At 41.2% G+C, this 18,383-nt stretch overlaps 1 protein-coding gene across 1 annotated transcript in view; it reads right to left on the reverse strand.

The window, feature by feature from the left end:
- The window catches only part of kcnc4 (potassium voltage-gated channel, Shaw-related subfamily, member 4), a 58,814-nt gene that overhangs the window by 10,093 nt on the left and 30,338 nt on the right, over positions 1-18,383 (reverse strand). The window contains exons 3-4 of the mRNA XM_060932016.1: positions 10,240-11,176; positions 9,958-10,134 (exon numbers count right to left, since the gene is read on the reverse strand). Coding sequence (XP_060787999.1) covers positions 9,958-10,134; positions 10,240-11,176 — 1,114 coding nt within the window. The remainder of the gene's footprint in view (positions 1-9,957; positions 10,135-10,239; positions 11,177-18,383) is intronic.

Below are 18,383 nucleotides of genomic sequence, written 5' to 3' on the forward strand. Positions count from 1 at the left end.
GGAGCGTGCTGCTTCATGGATGACATTCTAATCTTTGGACTCATACAAGAAGAACATGACCATAAACTTTGTGAAGTGTTGCAGACTATTCAAGCCTAAAGGCTCACAAAGGCTCAGAAAGGAGAAATGTGTCCTCGGCCAGAAGGAGTTGAACAGCCAAGAGTCAGTGAAAATCTGTGCCATTTATGACCTCAGTAGACCACTTAATTAGACTGAATGCAAATGCATATTTGGTATGATTAATTCATTATCTGTGCCAAGACTTACCTCACAGCTCTACTGTCCTCCAGTCACTTAATGAGCTGCTGAAATCTGACAGACCCTTGACATGGGACAAGAATCAGGTTTGCAAACGTGAAAAACATGCTAGTCACAGCGCCATTCCTTGCATATGATGATGCAAAGAAGCCAACTGTCATCATTGCTAATGCTAGCAGTTACAGAATAGGCAACACACTGCTTCAGGAGCATGATGGAAAGATGTCCCCCATGGCCTTCTGCTCCTGTGCTCTCACATTAGCATAAAGGAAATGTCCTTCAATTGAAAAAAAAAACAAAAACATCTGTCTGGACCTATGAAAAGCTGTCAAAGTACCTCTTTGGACTCAAATCCTTCAAACTGATCACAAACCATAAACCCTTGGTCCCTTTAATAAATGAGAAAAATTTAGATGAGGTCCCCAGTTTCTGTTGTGCTTCAAACCTACTCATCACTGATATCCTGTCAAAACGCCCCTTGACCATTACAGAGAAGTCAGAGGTTGAAGCATATGTAGTCATAATAGAGCAAAATAGGCCTGCTTCACCCCAAAATCTATGGAACCAGGGATGGATCCAGACCGATGCAGCTGATGCACGTGCATTGGTCAAAAATATATGTGCACCACTTGGCATCAGTCACGGGGCATTTGTTTACTTTACCACTAGCTGGCTACATGGGCTATAGCCACGCTCAACCAACAGACCAATGGTTCAGGATCCAACCACCTGTGGTAAGCAGTGATGCTTACCTGATCTAAATACTTGTATTCTCATAATGCTTTGTATAGTGTGACCTGAGACAAAGAATCGAGGTCAAACCAATAAAATGCTCCAGAAAGAGGTTGAAATTCGAAATTCGCTGTGAATAATGGGCTGAGCCGTGGTTGTAATGGGCTGTGCCTGGGCTGTTTCGAAAGGTCTCAGGGAGAGGGAGGTGCCTGTAAAGTTTGGCGGGGCTCGGACTTTCGGTGGCCGAGTTATGAATTTTTAAATCCCAGCATGTGTGCACAGCTGGAGCCAGGGTTCATATTAAAGTTTTCGGTGAGCCATGCTCGCATGGGGCTTCAGGAGCAAAAAACAGGCCTATCCACGGTCATAGCGGGCTGTGGCTGCCTTCTTTGGAAAGGGCTCGGCATGCTCTATGCCCCTGTGAAAATCCACAGTGATCTGGTAAAATTAGTGAAAATATTTCTGCAAATGTGCATCTGTCAGATTATTGGGCTGGATCTGTTCCTGGCAGAACCGTGTTAATACACATACAGAAAGGGTGGTCAAAGTAATGAAGGCAGTGCCTGACAACCTGTGTGCTTACTTCAACCAGCAGAGGCTGCTTAGTATAACTAGTGGACTTCTGCTTCATAGCCCAAGCAATACCAATAAGACTGAGGGCCCGTTTACACGAGGACGCTGTCGGGTAAAAACGACTAAATATTTTAACGGAAGTGCCTTTCGTCTACACGGGGACGGCGTTTCCGAGGCTGAAAAACGGAAAAAATTGAAAACGCCTTCCAGAGTGGATAAGTTAAAAACAGCCCCCGTTGCATATCCGTCTAAACTACCTAATACACAAAACTCTGCTCGGATCTGCTCACGTCGGGTACGCGTTTACGTCATACATATGTCATATACTGTACATGCCAGCCCGGGAAGTAAGAAAGTAAGTAAAAAAGTAAGAGCATGTCTGATTACATCGATCCAACGGACCTTCAAGCTGCTCTGGCAGCTTTAATAAACGTCCAGGAGTCCTTCGAACATCTATACCGAATCTGCACATATACCGTTAATGAACAGAGGCGGGTATAGCATGCTCTTACTTTTTTACTTACTTTCTTACTTACCATAGCCAGAGTAGTCAATGCTTTCGCGGCGCAGATGTGCAGATCAGACAAGACGGAAGACGTTGCGCATGCGTGCAGACATAGCGGAGGTCTTTCACAGCACCGCCTGACATGCACATCTGTGACAGAGCACAATGCGTCTGTCACTAAACAGCGGTTCCTCCCGCTGGTCATGTTTCAATGGTCAAGTGCAATGGACTAAACCACAGTTGCAAAGACATTCCAAATACAATCTGTGTTGTATGTTTGTTGTGGGTTTGGTAATGGGAGCTTTACAAGTATGTTTTGTTACGGGTACATTTGTTACAACTTTTAGATATGTAAACCTGAAATGTTTGGTACGTGTTCATAGTAAAAGACGCGACACAGGTTTAAACAGCGCAAGCATTTATTAGTTTTCACTATAAACAATAGCGTGTAAAGATTCATTAAGTGCGCACGTTTAACATCTGAATCCTTTTCTGCTAGAGTTTATCTAACATCAGCCAGAAATGTTTGTAGCCATTTACCTGCTGTAGTCTTCCGGGTGCGGGACCAAACCAGAATGCAGGTCTGAAAGCGCTTTTCCAGGTTTCTTCCGCGATGCGCGGGAAAGCAGCTCATTAGAGCGGAGAGAAATGGTCTAAAAATCTTACGTAAGTGTTTGTTGTAATATTTAAGGTCTGCACATTGTTGTAGGAGTGTAATGCATGCAGTGAAAATGTTTAGAACTGTTAAAATCTGTCTAGATGTGTTGATTGATTTTAATTGTGTAAAGACTGTGACGTAGTCTTTTAAATATGCGCTGCACTGTTCATTGGGGGGATGGCCTCGGCAGGGAGAGGACGCGTGACTTGAGCTCTGTGTGAGTAATGCCAGAGTAGCCTAGCTTGCGTGGGCATTTTGTCCCAGAATTTTTTGTTTTGTTTTGTTTGGTTTTGTCATCAGTGTTTTTTTTTGTTTGTCCTGTTTGTGTTAACTGCCAGCTTAAGAATAAAAAGAAAACTATTTTTGTATAAGAATTTTCCTTATTTTGCTCATCATTCTGACTGACTACTCCATCCGCTCGGCACACTCTATTACAACATCCAATTGAATTCCACACATTTATGCGTCACCGTATAGACGCAGATTTCCTCCTTGAAAACGGTCGGGTAGACGCGGAAAAAAGTGAGAACGAAAACGGACTTTTGCGTTTTTGTTTCAGACCGTCCCCGTGTAAAGTGGGCCTGAGAGAAGAAATACTTGCTTGCATGCATGAAGGCCACCAGCGGTTCAGTAAGTGCTGTGAACATGCTTGCCTATCAGTTTGGTGGCCAGGCATTAGTGCAGACCTGAAAAACAATGTGAGTCAGTGCCAGTAAGCCAATGCAATGCAAAGAGGCACTCTAGGCCCTTGGAGACACCTTGGGGCTGATCTGTGAACTTGATGGCCGGTAGTATATTGTTGTTATGGATTCAGGATTTATTGAAATAGTGTATATTCCTGACATCATCAGTAAATTAAAGAGTATGTCTACATGTTTTTGGAATCCCAGAAGAGCTCTGTTTGGACAATGCACATCAGTTCATCTCAGTTTTCAGAACAGTATGGCTTTGTCCATGTGATGTCCGTTTCACACTTCCCCCGATCTAATTGTGAAGCAGAGAAGGACATTCAGACTGCTAAGAAGATACTGAAACAGGACTATCATTCCTGTCCTTGCATACAGGGCAACACCAATAGCAACTACAGGTTGCAGCCCATTACAACTGCTCATAGGCAGACACCTTAGGACTACAGTTCCTACAACAACAAAGAAGCTGATCCCCTAAAGCTCAGATTGGAAAAAGGTGGCAGCAAAAGATCACAAAGCAAAGCAGTGTTACAACTATTTCTACAATAAATGCCACAGTGCCAAATCATTGCAACCCCTATACCCTTGAGAACCTGTATGAGTGAAGCTCAATTACAAAAAGGGATGGATGACTGTTCAGAGTCCTGTAAGTCATCATATTGAACAGCCTAGGTCATACTATGTGTCAATTGACCAAGGGCAGTTTCAGAGGAACAAATATCTCCAGGCCATTCCTTGGGGTGACTGCTTGGAACAAGATCCCTTTGATGGCACAACGGAGGCAGACAAAGGAAGACTGCCAGCAGACACCTGCAAACTCATACCGGAGCCAAGTCCAGGAACCAAGTCCACTCACTTACACATGTGCCCCCTGGAGTTGTTCCTCCAGTGATACTGAATACACCACTAACCAGGACCACACAAATTGGACATGCAATTAGAAAGCTAATATCCTACCAGCCATAACACATTGGAGGGAAAACCAACATTAAACAATGGACCCTTTCCCCCATCAAAATCTGCAAATCAGGCCTTAATACAACCAAATAGAAAAACAGTTTCAATAGAACTTGCAAGTAACTCTTTAGTTTATTACAATTTCTGTTCTGTATTTAACAAAGGAATTTGATTTAAGTTTTATTTAACAGTGCTGCCTGTTAAAAATGCTTCATCGATTGCAGTTGCATTATTTTGACAAATCACATTTTCAAAATTTTATAGCTTTATTTATTTCTACTGGAGAAGAACCAACCTTTAAAATGGAGCGATGTGTGATGACATTGGTTATTTCATGATTGTGTCACCCTATGCACAATGTATGTACCGTATATGGATGTGATTCAGTAAAAACAGCTGCTTGCAGACAACCTGAATGTCCCTCAGGTGTTTATGATGCATAGAACACTGCATTTGGTAATGAACAGGTTGCCAGGTGTGTTATTTTTCTTGTTGTAAAACTTCTTTTGTGTGACTGAATATATATAAAATACAAAACTATATTAGTATCTTATTTTTCAGAAAGGGTAGGGTTTTTAATACTGGTTCATTCAAAATTATATCCTGTTACTTGTTAATATTACAATATATCTGGCAATGGTAACCATGATCTTTGAGTTAAACACTGGGTTTGAGCAAGCATTGAATAGCTGTGGCAACCCTGGTAATGGCATGCCTAATGATAAAACATCATAAAGAGGATTGGTCATGGAGCAAGTGCCTTTAATCACTGTTCATTTTCCGTCATGGCCACAGCTGCCACTGTTGCTATTTTTACTCAGAATGCATCTTTTTCAGCACTGGCAGGGGAAATTACATGGTGTTCTAGTAGAGAAATCAACTGTCACAACATGTCTATGCAGGTTACTTGTCCTCTGCATGAGTCTACCATGAATTCTGAGAAAACACAACATGGAGAACAGTGCAGAACTACACGTTACAGAAGGTTCTTCAGCAAGTAATTAAATGAATATACTGCCCCTTCAGCATGGAACCCTGTCCAAAAGGACCTTAATCTAGCTGAACTGGTTTCACTGGGAGAATTCAAATCAGTTTTAAAGAATATGGCAGCTGGCTCTGGGGCGGCACAGTGGTGTAGTGGTTAGCACTGTCGCCTCACAGCAAGAAGGTTCTGGGTTCGAGCCCAACGGCCGACGAGGGCCTTTCTGTGTGGAGTTTGCATGTTGTCTGCGTGGGTTTCCTCCGGGTGCTCCGGTTTCCCCCACAGTCCAAAGACATGCAGGTTAGGCTAATTGGTGGCTCTAAACTGACCGTAGGTGTAAATGGTTGTTTGTGTCTATGTGTACCCCACCTCTTACCCTTAGGCTACATCCACACGGCAACGAGATTTTTTTTTAAATATCGCGTCCACATGGGCAATGGATCAGTAAAATATCAGGTACATATGGCAACGCAACGCTTGCTGAAAACAATGCAATACACATGCCACACCTCTACGTGCGCTGTAAGATGGTCCCATCGGAGACACCAGAACAATAGAAGAAGTAGACGCATGCGCATAAACCCCTTCTTCTGTAGCATCAGCCACATAAAGTTTTGATTATTAATCAGTAGCATAAAACGAAAGACGCGGAAAGAGGAATGAATGGGGGTAGATGGAAGCCGGTACGCCAACATTCTGATATCCTCCAGAATTCTTTAATGGTCCAGAATAAATTGAATGCTACACGTTGATGGATTACTTTGTTCTTCTACACCCTTTTTGAGAAATGTATTGTAGGACTTAAACCAACATCTGAAGAGGTGAGATCACTCCTTTTTTTTTCCTATTTTTGCTGGCGGGATTGTTTTTGTTTTTGGAAAGCGCACAGGCGGTGCGCGGTTTGGTACTGCTTCCGCAGTGTTTGGACTAAAGACTGCCCTAAGGGCTATTCTCTCACTCTCTCTCACTCTCTCTCTCTCTCTCTCTCTCACTTTGCACCATTATACAATAAATATTCAAAGTGAAAATATTTTGTAAGCACGTTTCATGAACCAAGTTATAGGATTTGTTGACAACTCGCATCGAGTTCATTACACTTCTACCCGGCGTGAAGCACTGACAGTCATGTGGTTGTGACCTCATCGTAAACAAATCCGTTCTACTCATCCAGACGACTTTGCAACGGCGCCGTTGCCAGATTTTTCCACTCTGGAACCCGTTCTCAAAAGATTTCGTTTTGGGGCACCCAAAACGCTGGTGCCGTGTGGACACCAGGCCGAAACGATAAACAATTTTATCAGATTCACCTGAATCCGTTGCCGTGTGGACAGGTCCTTAGTCAGCTGGGATAGGCTCCAGCTTGCCTGCGACCCTGTACAGGATAAGCGGCTACAGATAATGGATGGGGGCGGCACGGTGGTGTAGTGGTTAGCGCTGTTGCCTCACAGCAAGAAGGTCCTGGGTTCGAGCCCCGGGGCCGGCGAGGGCCATTCTGTGTGGAGTTTGCATGTTCTCCCCGTGTCCGCGTGGGTTTCCTCCGGGTGCTCCGGTTTCCCCCACAGTCCAAAGACATGCAGGTTAGGTTAACTGGTGACTCTAAATTGACCATAGGTGTGAATGTGAATGGTTGTCTGTGTCTATGTGTCAGCCCTGTGATGACCTGGCGACCTGTCCAGGGTGTACCCCGCCTTTCGCCCGTAGTCAGCTGGGATAGGCTCCAGCTTGCCTGCGACCCTGTAGAAGGATAAAGCGGCTAGAGATAATGAGATGAGATGAGATAATGGATGGATGGGCAGCTGGCTCTATTCATAAATGTCGCTGTATATAATTGCACTTTCTCTTCTCTTTTTACAAGGTTATGTCAACTGTACTGTATAATTGATTGTCTATTTGTTTGATGAAACTCAGTATCCTGCCCTCTTAACCAGGTCTCTTGAAAAAAAAAAAAGATTTTTAGTCTCACTGAGCCTGATTAAATAAAAGTTACACTACCGTTCAAAAGTTTGGGGTCACCCAGACAATTTTGTGTTTTCCATGAAAAGTCACACTTTTATTTACCACCATAAGTTGTAAAATGAATAGAAAATATAGTCAAGACATTTTTCTGGCCATTTTGAGCATTTAATCGACCCCACAAATGTGATGCTCCAGAAACTCAATCTGCTCAAAGGAAGGTCAGTTTTATAGCTTCTCTAAAGAGCTCAACTGTTTTCAGCTGTGCTAACATGATTGTACAAGGATTTTCTAATCATCCATTAGCCTTCTGAGGCAATGAGCAAACACATTGTACCATTAGAACACTGGAGTGAGAGTTGCTGGAAATGGGCCTCTATACACCTATGGAGATATTGCACCAAAAACCAGACATTTGCAGCTAGAATAGTCATTTACCACACTAGCAATGTATAGAGTGGATTTCTGATTAGTTTAAAGTGATATTCATTGAAAAGAACAGTGCTTTTCTTTCAAAAATAAGGACATTTCAAAGTGACCCCAAACTTTTGAATGGTAGTGTAAATAAATAAAAAGAAAATAATAAGACACCACAACTATGTTTTAAAAATTATCCACTGGTTTCTTATGGTGTCAAGTTAGGTCAGTGTAGTTTGGATTTCTGTTACAGATTCAAAATTACTGACTTTGTGTATGAAACAGAAAAGTGTTACCAACCCAATAGAACAGGGTAAGGTAATCAGCATTTTATACACTGATTACTTGGCTCAGTTGTGATGAGGAGAATAAGAAAATGCTGGCTTCAGTCACAGGGTTGGGAAACACTGTTCTCCAGTATCTTTGTCTCACCTTCCTACTCTTTCTTTTTATTTTGTCAGTCTGCCAACTGAGCCATCGAGGACGCAGTATCCACTTAATCAGTAATTGTTCATGGTAAAAGATAATACAGTATCTTAGGAAGTAAAAATATCTTGAATATAGACATTCAACTAACATTATTTTTATTAATGCAAATATAAGATTATTAAACAAATATATGTATATGAGTATTAAGCCTATTTCTAGATTTCTTTTTAATACATTTCAATCTTAAAATTGTCTTATTCTATTGTTAGATAATTTTGCTTATTTCAGGTGTTCATTTCTACACTCTCAGAAAACAAAATATATCATTGTACCTTTAAGGGTACAACAGTTTGTCACTGGGGCAGTACCCTCCAAGGTATTTATTTGTACAATTTATATACAGATTTGGAACATATGTACATATAATTACCTTGAAGTCCAATAATGAGCCCTAGGGGGTATATTAGTGTAGATTGCTCCTTGGGGGACAGAAATGGACTCCTACTGTACCCCATTTCTGACAGTGTAGAGAGAAGACAATAGAATAAGACAATATTAAGCTTGAAATAAGCGCAATACTTATTTCTTTAAAAAAAAAAGCTTAATGCTCATTTTTTATGAAATAATCTTATAATTAAATATTAGCATCACTCATTTTTAGTACTAGCCCTTTTCAGCACTTTTCCTTTATTAAAGATCTTCATTTACTAAGATATATTTTTTGCAGTATCAGAAGCATTATTTCCAGAGACAGTTTTTCTACAACTACAATTTATCTGAGACTAACCTATCAAGCTCAGGGGAATGTAATGGCTCAGACACGAATCAGACAGGCAAAAGAAGTCGACCTGACAGCACTCTGTGATAAAAAATGTCAAGTAAATGAGACACTTTATGCACACACTTCTTCATCTTACTTTTTCTGCTCACTCCCTTTTACACTGGTTTTATCATATTACTGGCCAATGTAGTAGTCTCTGTTCTTGTACATTTTCCGATTAGGAGACTCAGTGAATTCATATGGAAACTGGTATAGTTTCCATTAATTATACATTATACATTTATTAAAATAGAATTAGAGTATCTCAACTAAGTCCAAAACAAATAAGTTGAGGTAATCTTCAAGGTTTATGAGAAAAGACTGTTAATTACATGATAAGACATGTATATAAAGTTAATTGTTCAGATCTTTATAATTATCAAATGCCCTTCTCAGACAATATTTTGATGGCTTGAACAGAATAATGAAATGTGGCTATAGGTTCCTGAACTCGTAAAATGTCCTGAAACTTCTAGTTTATTAATTTAATTTAAGTTTGTCGTCGCCGTCACTGCCAAACCGAGCTTGAGGTGAACCATGTTTGGTTGACTTGACCAGAATCACAGCAGTAGGATGGCCAGTTCCTTTCTGTGCATTCACACACACAATTACATCTATGGGCAATTTAGAGTAACCAGTTAACTGCATGTCTTTGAATTATGGGGAAAACTGGAGCACCTGGAGGAAACCCACGCAGACATTGGGAGAACATGCAAACTCCACACAGTAAGGTTCTTGTCAGCTGCTGGGCTCGAACTCAGAATCTTCTTGCTGTGAGGCAACAGTGCTAACCACTGCACCACTGTGCCACCCTAATTTAAGTTAAACTTATTAAAAAATATCTAGCAGTGCATTGCTATTTTTGAAATGCCTGCCTGTCTTAAAATTAAATATTGGAATGCCTGCCTATTTAAAATAATAATAATAATAATAATAATAATTTTAAGCTACTTTTTTATTTCCTTTCTGCTCTGGTTTCTGTACCTGTACAGATAGTGGGATCAGTACTGCAGGAGAAGTCTCCAGAAGTCAGGAGGAAGGAGGCACCCTCTTTCTTGCACTTGTCTCGCTTGTGTGAGCGGCGGAGGGACCACCTCTCACTGGGAGAGAGCGGCTCGTCCTCTGATAGAGCTACATTAGCATCACCGTTCTGCTTTGAGTCTAAGAGAAAAACAAAAGCAAACAAAGCACACAATTTTCCAGCTCAATCTATATGAATTTTGTATGGCTTCATTGGCTGTCATATCCACAGTGCAAGTGTTTTACCTGAACGGTTCCTTGCAATGTTTTCCTCAGGTGCAAGAGGGCATGTGTCACTTTGGGTGCTATTCCTGTGTGAGTTGGTCTCAGATTTTCCAAATGAGACTGAGTCCAGTACTGTGTCTGGGTTTCGGTGATGGCGCTTCCTTTTCTTGGGCAGCTTCTGCTTCGCCATGGCTAGGGAATAGTACATCCCAAAATTGTTCACAATAACAGGGACTGGCATGGCAATGGTTAGAACGCCTGCTAATGCACACAGAGCACCAACCATCATCCCTAGCCAGGTCTGAGGATACATGTCCCCATAACCCAGTGTGGTCATAGTGACTACAGCCCACCAGAAGCTGATCGGAATGTTTTTGAAATGAGTGTGCACGTTTGTGTACGGATCATCTACGTCTCCACCAATGCGCTCCGCGTAGTAAATCATTGTAGCAAAGATGAGGACACCAAGAGCGAGAAAGATGATGAGGAGGCAGAATTCGTTAACACTGGCACGCAGCGTGTGGCCAAGCACTCTCAGCCCTACAAAGTGACGGGTCAGCTTGAAGATTCGCAGGATTCGCACAAAGCGCACCACTCGCAAGAAACCAAGCACATCTGTAGCAGCTTTGGAGGAGAGTCCGCTCAAACTAATTTCCAAGTAGAAGGGCAGAATGGCCACAAAGTCAATGATGTTCAGCAAATTCCTGATGAAGAGCAGCTTGTTAGGACAGCAGATAATGCGCACTAGGAACTCAAATGTAAACCACACCACGCAAATGCCCTCCACAAGCGTGAGCGCAGGATTAGTCACCACCTCCAGAGTGGACACCACCTTGGTAGTATTGCCATCCGAAACCACACTGGTATGGTTCTGGAGTTCATTGAAGGCCTCATGCGTCTCAAGGCAGAAGTTGGTGATAGACACCAAGATGAAAAAGAGTGAGACAAAGGCAATGATCTGTAAAATACAAAACTACCATGTTACCATAAAAGTTCTCTTTCACTAAAACAAACAAACAAACAAACAAACAAATGAAAAGCCGTGCAGAGCACGATACTTGCGAAAATCACAAAGAAACGGAAGTTATGGCCAATTTTTTTACAAGATTTGACCTTGGTGACCTTGACCTTTGACCTTGACCCACCAAAAACTAATGTCTTTGTGTGACCCTAGTGAGTTGTCCTGTGCATTTTGGTGAAGATTGGTCAAGAAACAATGACACTAGAGCACCAACAAACAAACAAACAAACAGACAGACAAACGGACAGATCAACATATTTGCAAAAATCTCCGATTTTCACAAGTAACAAACGTTTATTACAGGAACACTGCTGAACTGAGAAACATTAAAAGTGATAATCCACATCAATCTAGATGAAATCTTATCGAAAAGAACATCATCACTGTAAGGCACTTGAAACACATGACATATTTAAGTTTTACAATATGAAAGAGAGAGAGAGAGAAGAAGAAGAAGACTCAAATAAGTTCAGAATAGTACACAAAGTGTTTGTGAAAAAATTTGCTTAATAAATAGTTTTAAAATTTTAGTTAGTTAGTAAATTAGATGGAAGACCTTCTACTATTGAATCCTAAAAATATAATCTTTTTGTTTGTTGTTTTTTTCAACTTGTCCACTAGAAACATATTGTTGCAAAGATAATAGTTTATACCAAATGTCTAAATGTACTGTAGGTTAGGAATACAGTACAATGCACTGTATGTTATGAATGCTAGTGTTGTTAACTCACCTGAACAATTCCTTTTTCTTAAACAACATGATGTGTAATATAAGGTATTATTATACATACGAGCCACTTTTCCCATGGATTAAAAACATGTATTCTATTCCCTTCTAGTGCGTTTATTGATGGCATGCAATATTGTTATCATATCGCTCATCCTCCATGTATTACGCCACTCTCCCCAATGGAGAATGAGCATGAATATTGTTATAATATTGCACATTGTCAAGACAACGCGACATCACATGTTGGAGCTCATGTGAAGATCCAATGACAAAACTTTTCTGTTGCACATGCACACATTTATTTCTTTCTCAGCTGGGAGAGAGAAAAGATGTGGTTAATCCAGTGCTCAGTTTAAGCACTAAATAAATAAACTGAAAACTGAAGCTAAAGGCACGCTGAACACCCGAAAGGCTACCAAAACTTCATTATATATTCTTCACACATATTTACAAGAGAAAAATGTACCAACGGGCATCAAAAAACTGGAAAAGACACACATCTGAGATGTAAAACTTCTGCGCTAGCGAGTGACTGTGAAAGTTTTTACATAAACATGGCGGGGAGGGGGGCGGCACGGTGGTGTAGTGGTTAGCGCTGTCGCCTCACAGCAAGAAGGTCTGGGTTCGAGCCCCGTGGCCGACGAGGGCCTTTCTGTGCGGAGTTTGCATGTTCTCCCCGTGTCCGCGTGGGTTTCCTCCGGGTGCTCCGGTTTCCCCCACAGTCCAAAGACATGCAGGTTAGGTTAACTGGTGACTCTAAATTGACCATAGGTGTGAGTGTGAATGGTTGTCTGTGTCTATGTGTCAGCCCTGTGATGACCTGGCGACTTGTCCAGGGTGTACCCCGCCTTTCGCCTGTAGTCAGCTGGGATAGGCTCCAGCTTGCCTGTGACCCTGTAGAACAGGATAAAGCGGCTAGAGATAATGAGATGAGATGAGATGAGATGAGATGAGATGAGATATCATACTCATACAGGAGTGTTTAAATCAAAAGTTGGAAATGTCTACCATCAGGAGATCACAAGCTGAAATTCCAACAAATTTGGGGATTAAATGGGTAAAAAACCTCCACACAAATGACGTAATAATCCATGTCGACCACTGTTCTTAAGATAAGGTGGCATCATTCAAACTAAAACCCAGTCTTATCCCATCTAACATTTTATATTGTATGAATATGAAAACAGTAAGATAAACTAATAAAAATGATAAACAATAATACATGCTGTGTGGGCGGCACGGTGGTGTAGTGGTTAGCACTGTCGCCTCACAGCAAGAAGGTCCTGGGTTCGAGCCCCGGGGCCGGCGAGGGCCTTTCTGTGCGGAGTTTGCATGTTCTCCCCGTGTCCGTGTGGGTTTCCTCCGGGTGCTCCGGTTTCCCCCACAGTCCAAAGACATGCAGGTTAGGTTAACTGGTGACTCTAAATTGGCCGTAGGTGTGAATGTGAGTGTGAATGGGTGTCTGTGTCTATGTGTCAGCCCTGTGATGACCTGGCGACTTGTCCAGGGTGTACCCCGCCTTTCGCCCGTAGTCAGCTGGGATAGGCTCCAGCTTGCCTGCGACCCTGTAGAAGGATAAAGCGGCTAGAGATAATGAGATGAGATGAGATGAGATGAGATGAGATGAGATGAGATGAGACATGCTGTGTGAAAACATCTCTCCATTAGCTCAGGCAATTGTGGTTTCCTCTGCTCAATTAGGCACAGCAGGCTGGCCTTCATTTCAGAACAACAACAGGGATAAGTACAACAAAGAGACAGAAACAATGACAAGCTAATAATCACATGAACAATGTAGCCATGGGAAGCTTGATGGACCAATAAACAATTAGGGAATTAATTATCTTACAGATTATATCAAAATTTACATTTTTATTTGCCATTTAGATTCCTCTATCTCATCTCATTTCATTGTCTCTAGCCGCTTTATCCTGTTCTACAGGGTCGCAGGCAAGCTATACTTAATAGAAAACAATAATGTTAATAAAACATCCAGTAACTAGTCACTTGACAGAGAATAACATTTTAACCTTTATTGGGCTTTACTTTACACATAATATTATATACTACATAGGCTGCTTTCACTCCTATTTTTCCACTTGCAGAGCTCAAATCAGAGTAAAATCAGTACTCTATCTTGGTTGCTATTTGTTTTTTGGGAGGTTTCCTACTGCACATAATTAAACAAAGCAAAAGGCTGAAAACATTCATTCATTGGTCAGAAATATGCCAACAGAAAAAATTTAAACAAACATTTGCTAAATGCAGAAATAGAAATCACAAAAAAATCACAACGAACACAGACCTGATGCTAAATAAAAATTAGACAATTACATAAGTAACTAGTTTTAAATATTTTGTGCATCATACCTAGTGTTTAGTTCCTCTTTTTGCTTGTAGATCTAGGACATATCAGAATTCTGTAGCACTGCACCTGTCCTTTGGCTCACTTTGCACCTTAAAGTTTGATTTAACAGCTCTCTTGCTTGTAAATGCCAGTAAATAAGCTGGCATGTTTGGTTCACTTCCGGGTTCACTCGAAACCACAATTGCTGTGTTACCCTTTGCCCAAATGAACAACAAACACCAGGGTTTTCCACACAATAAATACTGAATATATGAAAGCACCAATACACAGCTTTTAAAGCAGAATTTACACACTCCCATGATAAATATCATCCCATTCAAAAGACAGCATAAGGACATTTTAGGGTGTAATATTTTGATCATGTTTGAAGGTAATGCTTGCCCTAACTAAATAATTCAACTAAGCAATATATTTATAAATGTACACTACCGTTCAAAAGTTTGGGGTCACTTTGAAATGTCCTTATTTTTGAAAGAAAAGCACTGTTCTTTTCAATGAAGATCACTTTAAACTAATCAGAAATCCACTCTATACATTGCTAATGTGGTAAATGACTATTCTAGCTGCAAATGTCTGGTTTTTGGTGCAATATCTCCATAGGTGTAGAGAGGCCCATTTCCAGCAACTCTCACTCCAGTGTTCTAATGGTACAATGTGTTTGCTCATTGCCTCAGAAGGCTAATGGATGATTAGAAAACCCTTGTACAATCATGTTAGCACAGCTGAAAACAGTTGAGCTCTTTAGAGAAGCTATAAAACTGACCTTCCTTTGAGCAGATTGAGTTTCTGGAGCATCACATTTGTGGGGTCGATTAAATGCTCAAAATGGCCAGAAAAATGTCTTGACTATATTTTCTATTCATTTTACAACTTATGGTGGTAAATAAAAGTGTGACTTTTCATGGAAAACACAAAATTGTCTGGGTGACCCCAAACTTTTGAACAGTAGTGTAAATTAACTTACTTTTATCTGTGTTGAATAGTTCAAGTGCAAAGATTCATTTAGATGGCTGATGTTGCCTAACCTGCATGGCAGAATATGTAACTTCCTAGCTAGCATTAGTTACATAACTAGCTAGTTATCTCACCCACCCTTAAGCCTCACTCACAACCCGCCGTAAGTGTTTTGGACACGCATGGGTTGCAGGGTTTGGTAGCTCGCAGCTGTGCCACAGGGTCGCGGTGAACCCAGGGAAAAGTTTGGGGGAGGAGTACGGGCAAAGTACTTGTCAAGTACAGGTTGCACACCTGACTTCCTCGAGGCGTGGGAAAAATTAGCCCGTGGAAAGCGTATATCTGACGCACGTGATCAGTGTGTGTTCAGTGAGTGTGGAGTGTGTGTGAGACTTGCATTTTACCAGTTTCCTGCGCTACGAGTTCGGGCCGCTCTTGTGAAGCGTGTGTGACGCATGTGATTAGCACGTTACAATCACTCATAACTTGTGTGTGATGCAAGCCAGGAGTGAGTATAAAACCAGCATGTCTGCAACATTCTGCGTCTGTCTTTCGGCTGAAGAACACTGGATATTTTGTGGGAAAATTTTTAAATTTTCAGTTTAAAGTTTAGAAAATGGGACCCAAGAAGAAGTGAACAAAAGTGAAGTAACCCAGCCTGAAACAGCAGAGGGGGAGGAGGAGGAAGAATATGATGATGATGGTAGCAGCACCGGCGAGCCCTGCACGGACAGGAAGAAGTTTGCCTTCAAGCCGGCAGAAGGCCCTGCACCCCGCCAGAGGGATTTTCACAGGTAAATACGCATGCTTTAAACATTAATTTCAGTATCTATATGCTTATGTACTGTATATAGATTATATATGCTGATTTTCATGTATGTTTCAGCTATCGATGCCCAGAAGTGAGGACATTGCAATCCCATCATCGCTGTCAGGCCATTGTGCCATGCTCAGTGATGAGGACAAGGACATCCCGACACCCCGTCCCACCACTCAGCAGGAGCAGGACAGCAGCTCGGAGTCAGAGTCAAAGTGTGTTTCAGGGCTCAAACTGTTGGGCTATTTAGTTGGGATTTTTTACAATGTAATAAAATGCGTTATATTCATGTTTTATTATTTGGCATTTGCATGGTAAATTAACATATACTCAAATAAAAACAGCAAATGAGGTGGCCTTCTTCCCTTCTACAATGTTACATGCTACATGATCGGTTCCTTGGTTCCTCCCCCAGTATATATACCCAGAGTCTTGCCCCTCGTGTCGCGTGCAGGGCACGTGCGCTACGTGCGGGTCACATTCGCTGCATGCAGGTCACTTGCGCTGCATGCAGGTCGCGTGCTCTGTGTGTACGCCACACATGGGATAGAAAGTGAGATGTACTCCTGTCTTGCGAGCCGCACAAATAGCAAGTGTGGAGTACTTGTGTAGTACTTCTGAGACATGTCATTCATACAATGACCGTGCGTCACTCATGCGTCTTACTGTCATCACAAAAAGCCCCTACTAGCCGCACTGCTGACCTGGTTCAGGCGTACAAAAGGAGTACGGGTCCCGTACGTAGTGTATGCATTCTTGATTTGTCGCAAGACCCGTAGAATTTGCATGTGCAGGACCAAAAGTCTCCACAGGCAGTCTGCGACCTTCTACGGCGCTGAACACACGCAAGTGTCGCGCAAATCTCAAGCAAGATTTTGTCAAATTTTTTACCGTAGACCGCTTGTAGCAGCGCGTATGGCAGGTTGTGGGTGAGGCTTTAGATACAAGAGTTAAGATTGTTCAAGAATCCAAAGTGGGAGAGCTAGGGAATGGCAAAAGATGATTGTAAACACATCGTGTGCACTGTGAACTAGAAATCTTGGCTCCACAGGAAGACCAGAATGCAATGTTTACCAAGGTTCCTTTATGGTTAACATGCTGCCAACAAGACAAGCATGGGTTTATGTACAATCTGGTAAATATTGTGGGTAAAGGTTTTCCTAATATAAAATGGATAACTGACACCTATCCAAGGAACAAGCAATCTTTACTGACAAAGAAATATTACTAAATAGGTTAGCATAACAAACAAGAGAAAGCTGTTAGTGGGTTGATGAGACCAAATAAATTAATACTAACGAAAGAAATGGATAAATGGGATGAATGAACAAAGAAGGAAAGAAAAAAGGAATGGAAAAATTCACAGGAAGTGGCATGTCTGTACGATGACAATGAGAAGCCAACAAGCCAACCACAGGGGCTCAAAGTGATGGAGTTTGTTTGTGTTTACATGTGTCCTCACGGTGGATAAACTCCAAACCCCTCACTGAAAATCCTGGGGACAGAACAGTCTTTCAGCAGCTGTTTAAATACACTTGTGTCATACCCACTTAGAGATATTATCTCTAAGAAATTGGCAGATCATCGGATAGATAGAGAGAAATATTGCAGATATATTGGACCTGATCCTTAAGTGTTTTATTCTCATTCAACAGTGTGTAGTACTTCACCTGAGACCACATTACTGTATCCCATAAAAATAAATGAAATTAAACAGAATTAAAATAAAGCTACAATTTGAATATCAGTGTGTTATTTGATTACATTTGCATTATTCATAAACAGAGGGGTGAAAATCTATTGGAACAGAATTTTTTTTTTTAAGAATAAGTCTTCAAAATACAATAACTGAAAATATAATACATTTTATATAACAGCCTTTACAAATAAGAACATAATCCCAATAATGCTTAGTAAAAGGTATTCTCCTCATTTCAAGTCGAGCTTAACTTCTAATGGGCACCTAAAATGGACTTGTCTACTTCTCATACTTTTTGGAGAGCAACTGTGGAATACAATTATCTAAACCTTAACAGCTGTGTCGAAATTAAACCACTATATGTAGTTGTTAGAAGAGCTTATGAATATATGAAAATGATAAACACTACACTGGCACAAACTAAATATAAATTTTACTTAGGTTATCATATCATATCATATATCATATCTGATACTGTATGTACTATAGGCCACACTGATGTACCAATCAGGCAGTTAATTCCTTCATGCCGCTACAGGAGAAAATGCTGATTTATAAGTATTAAGTTTAGAGAAA

Source organism: Neoarius graeffei, chromosome 10 (assembly GCF_027579695.1).
Source record: "Neoarius graeffei isolate fNeoGra1 chromosome 10, fNeoGra1.pri, whole genome shotgun sequence".
In the NCBI taxonomy this organism is placed as follows: domain Eukaryota; kingdom Metazoa; phylum Chordata; class Actinopteri; order Siluriformes; family Ariidae; genus Neoarius; species Neoarius graeffei.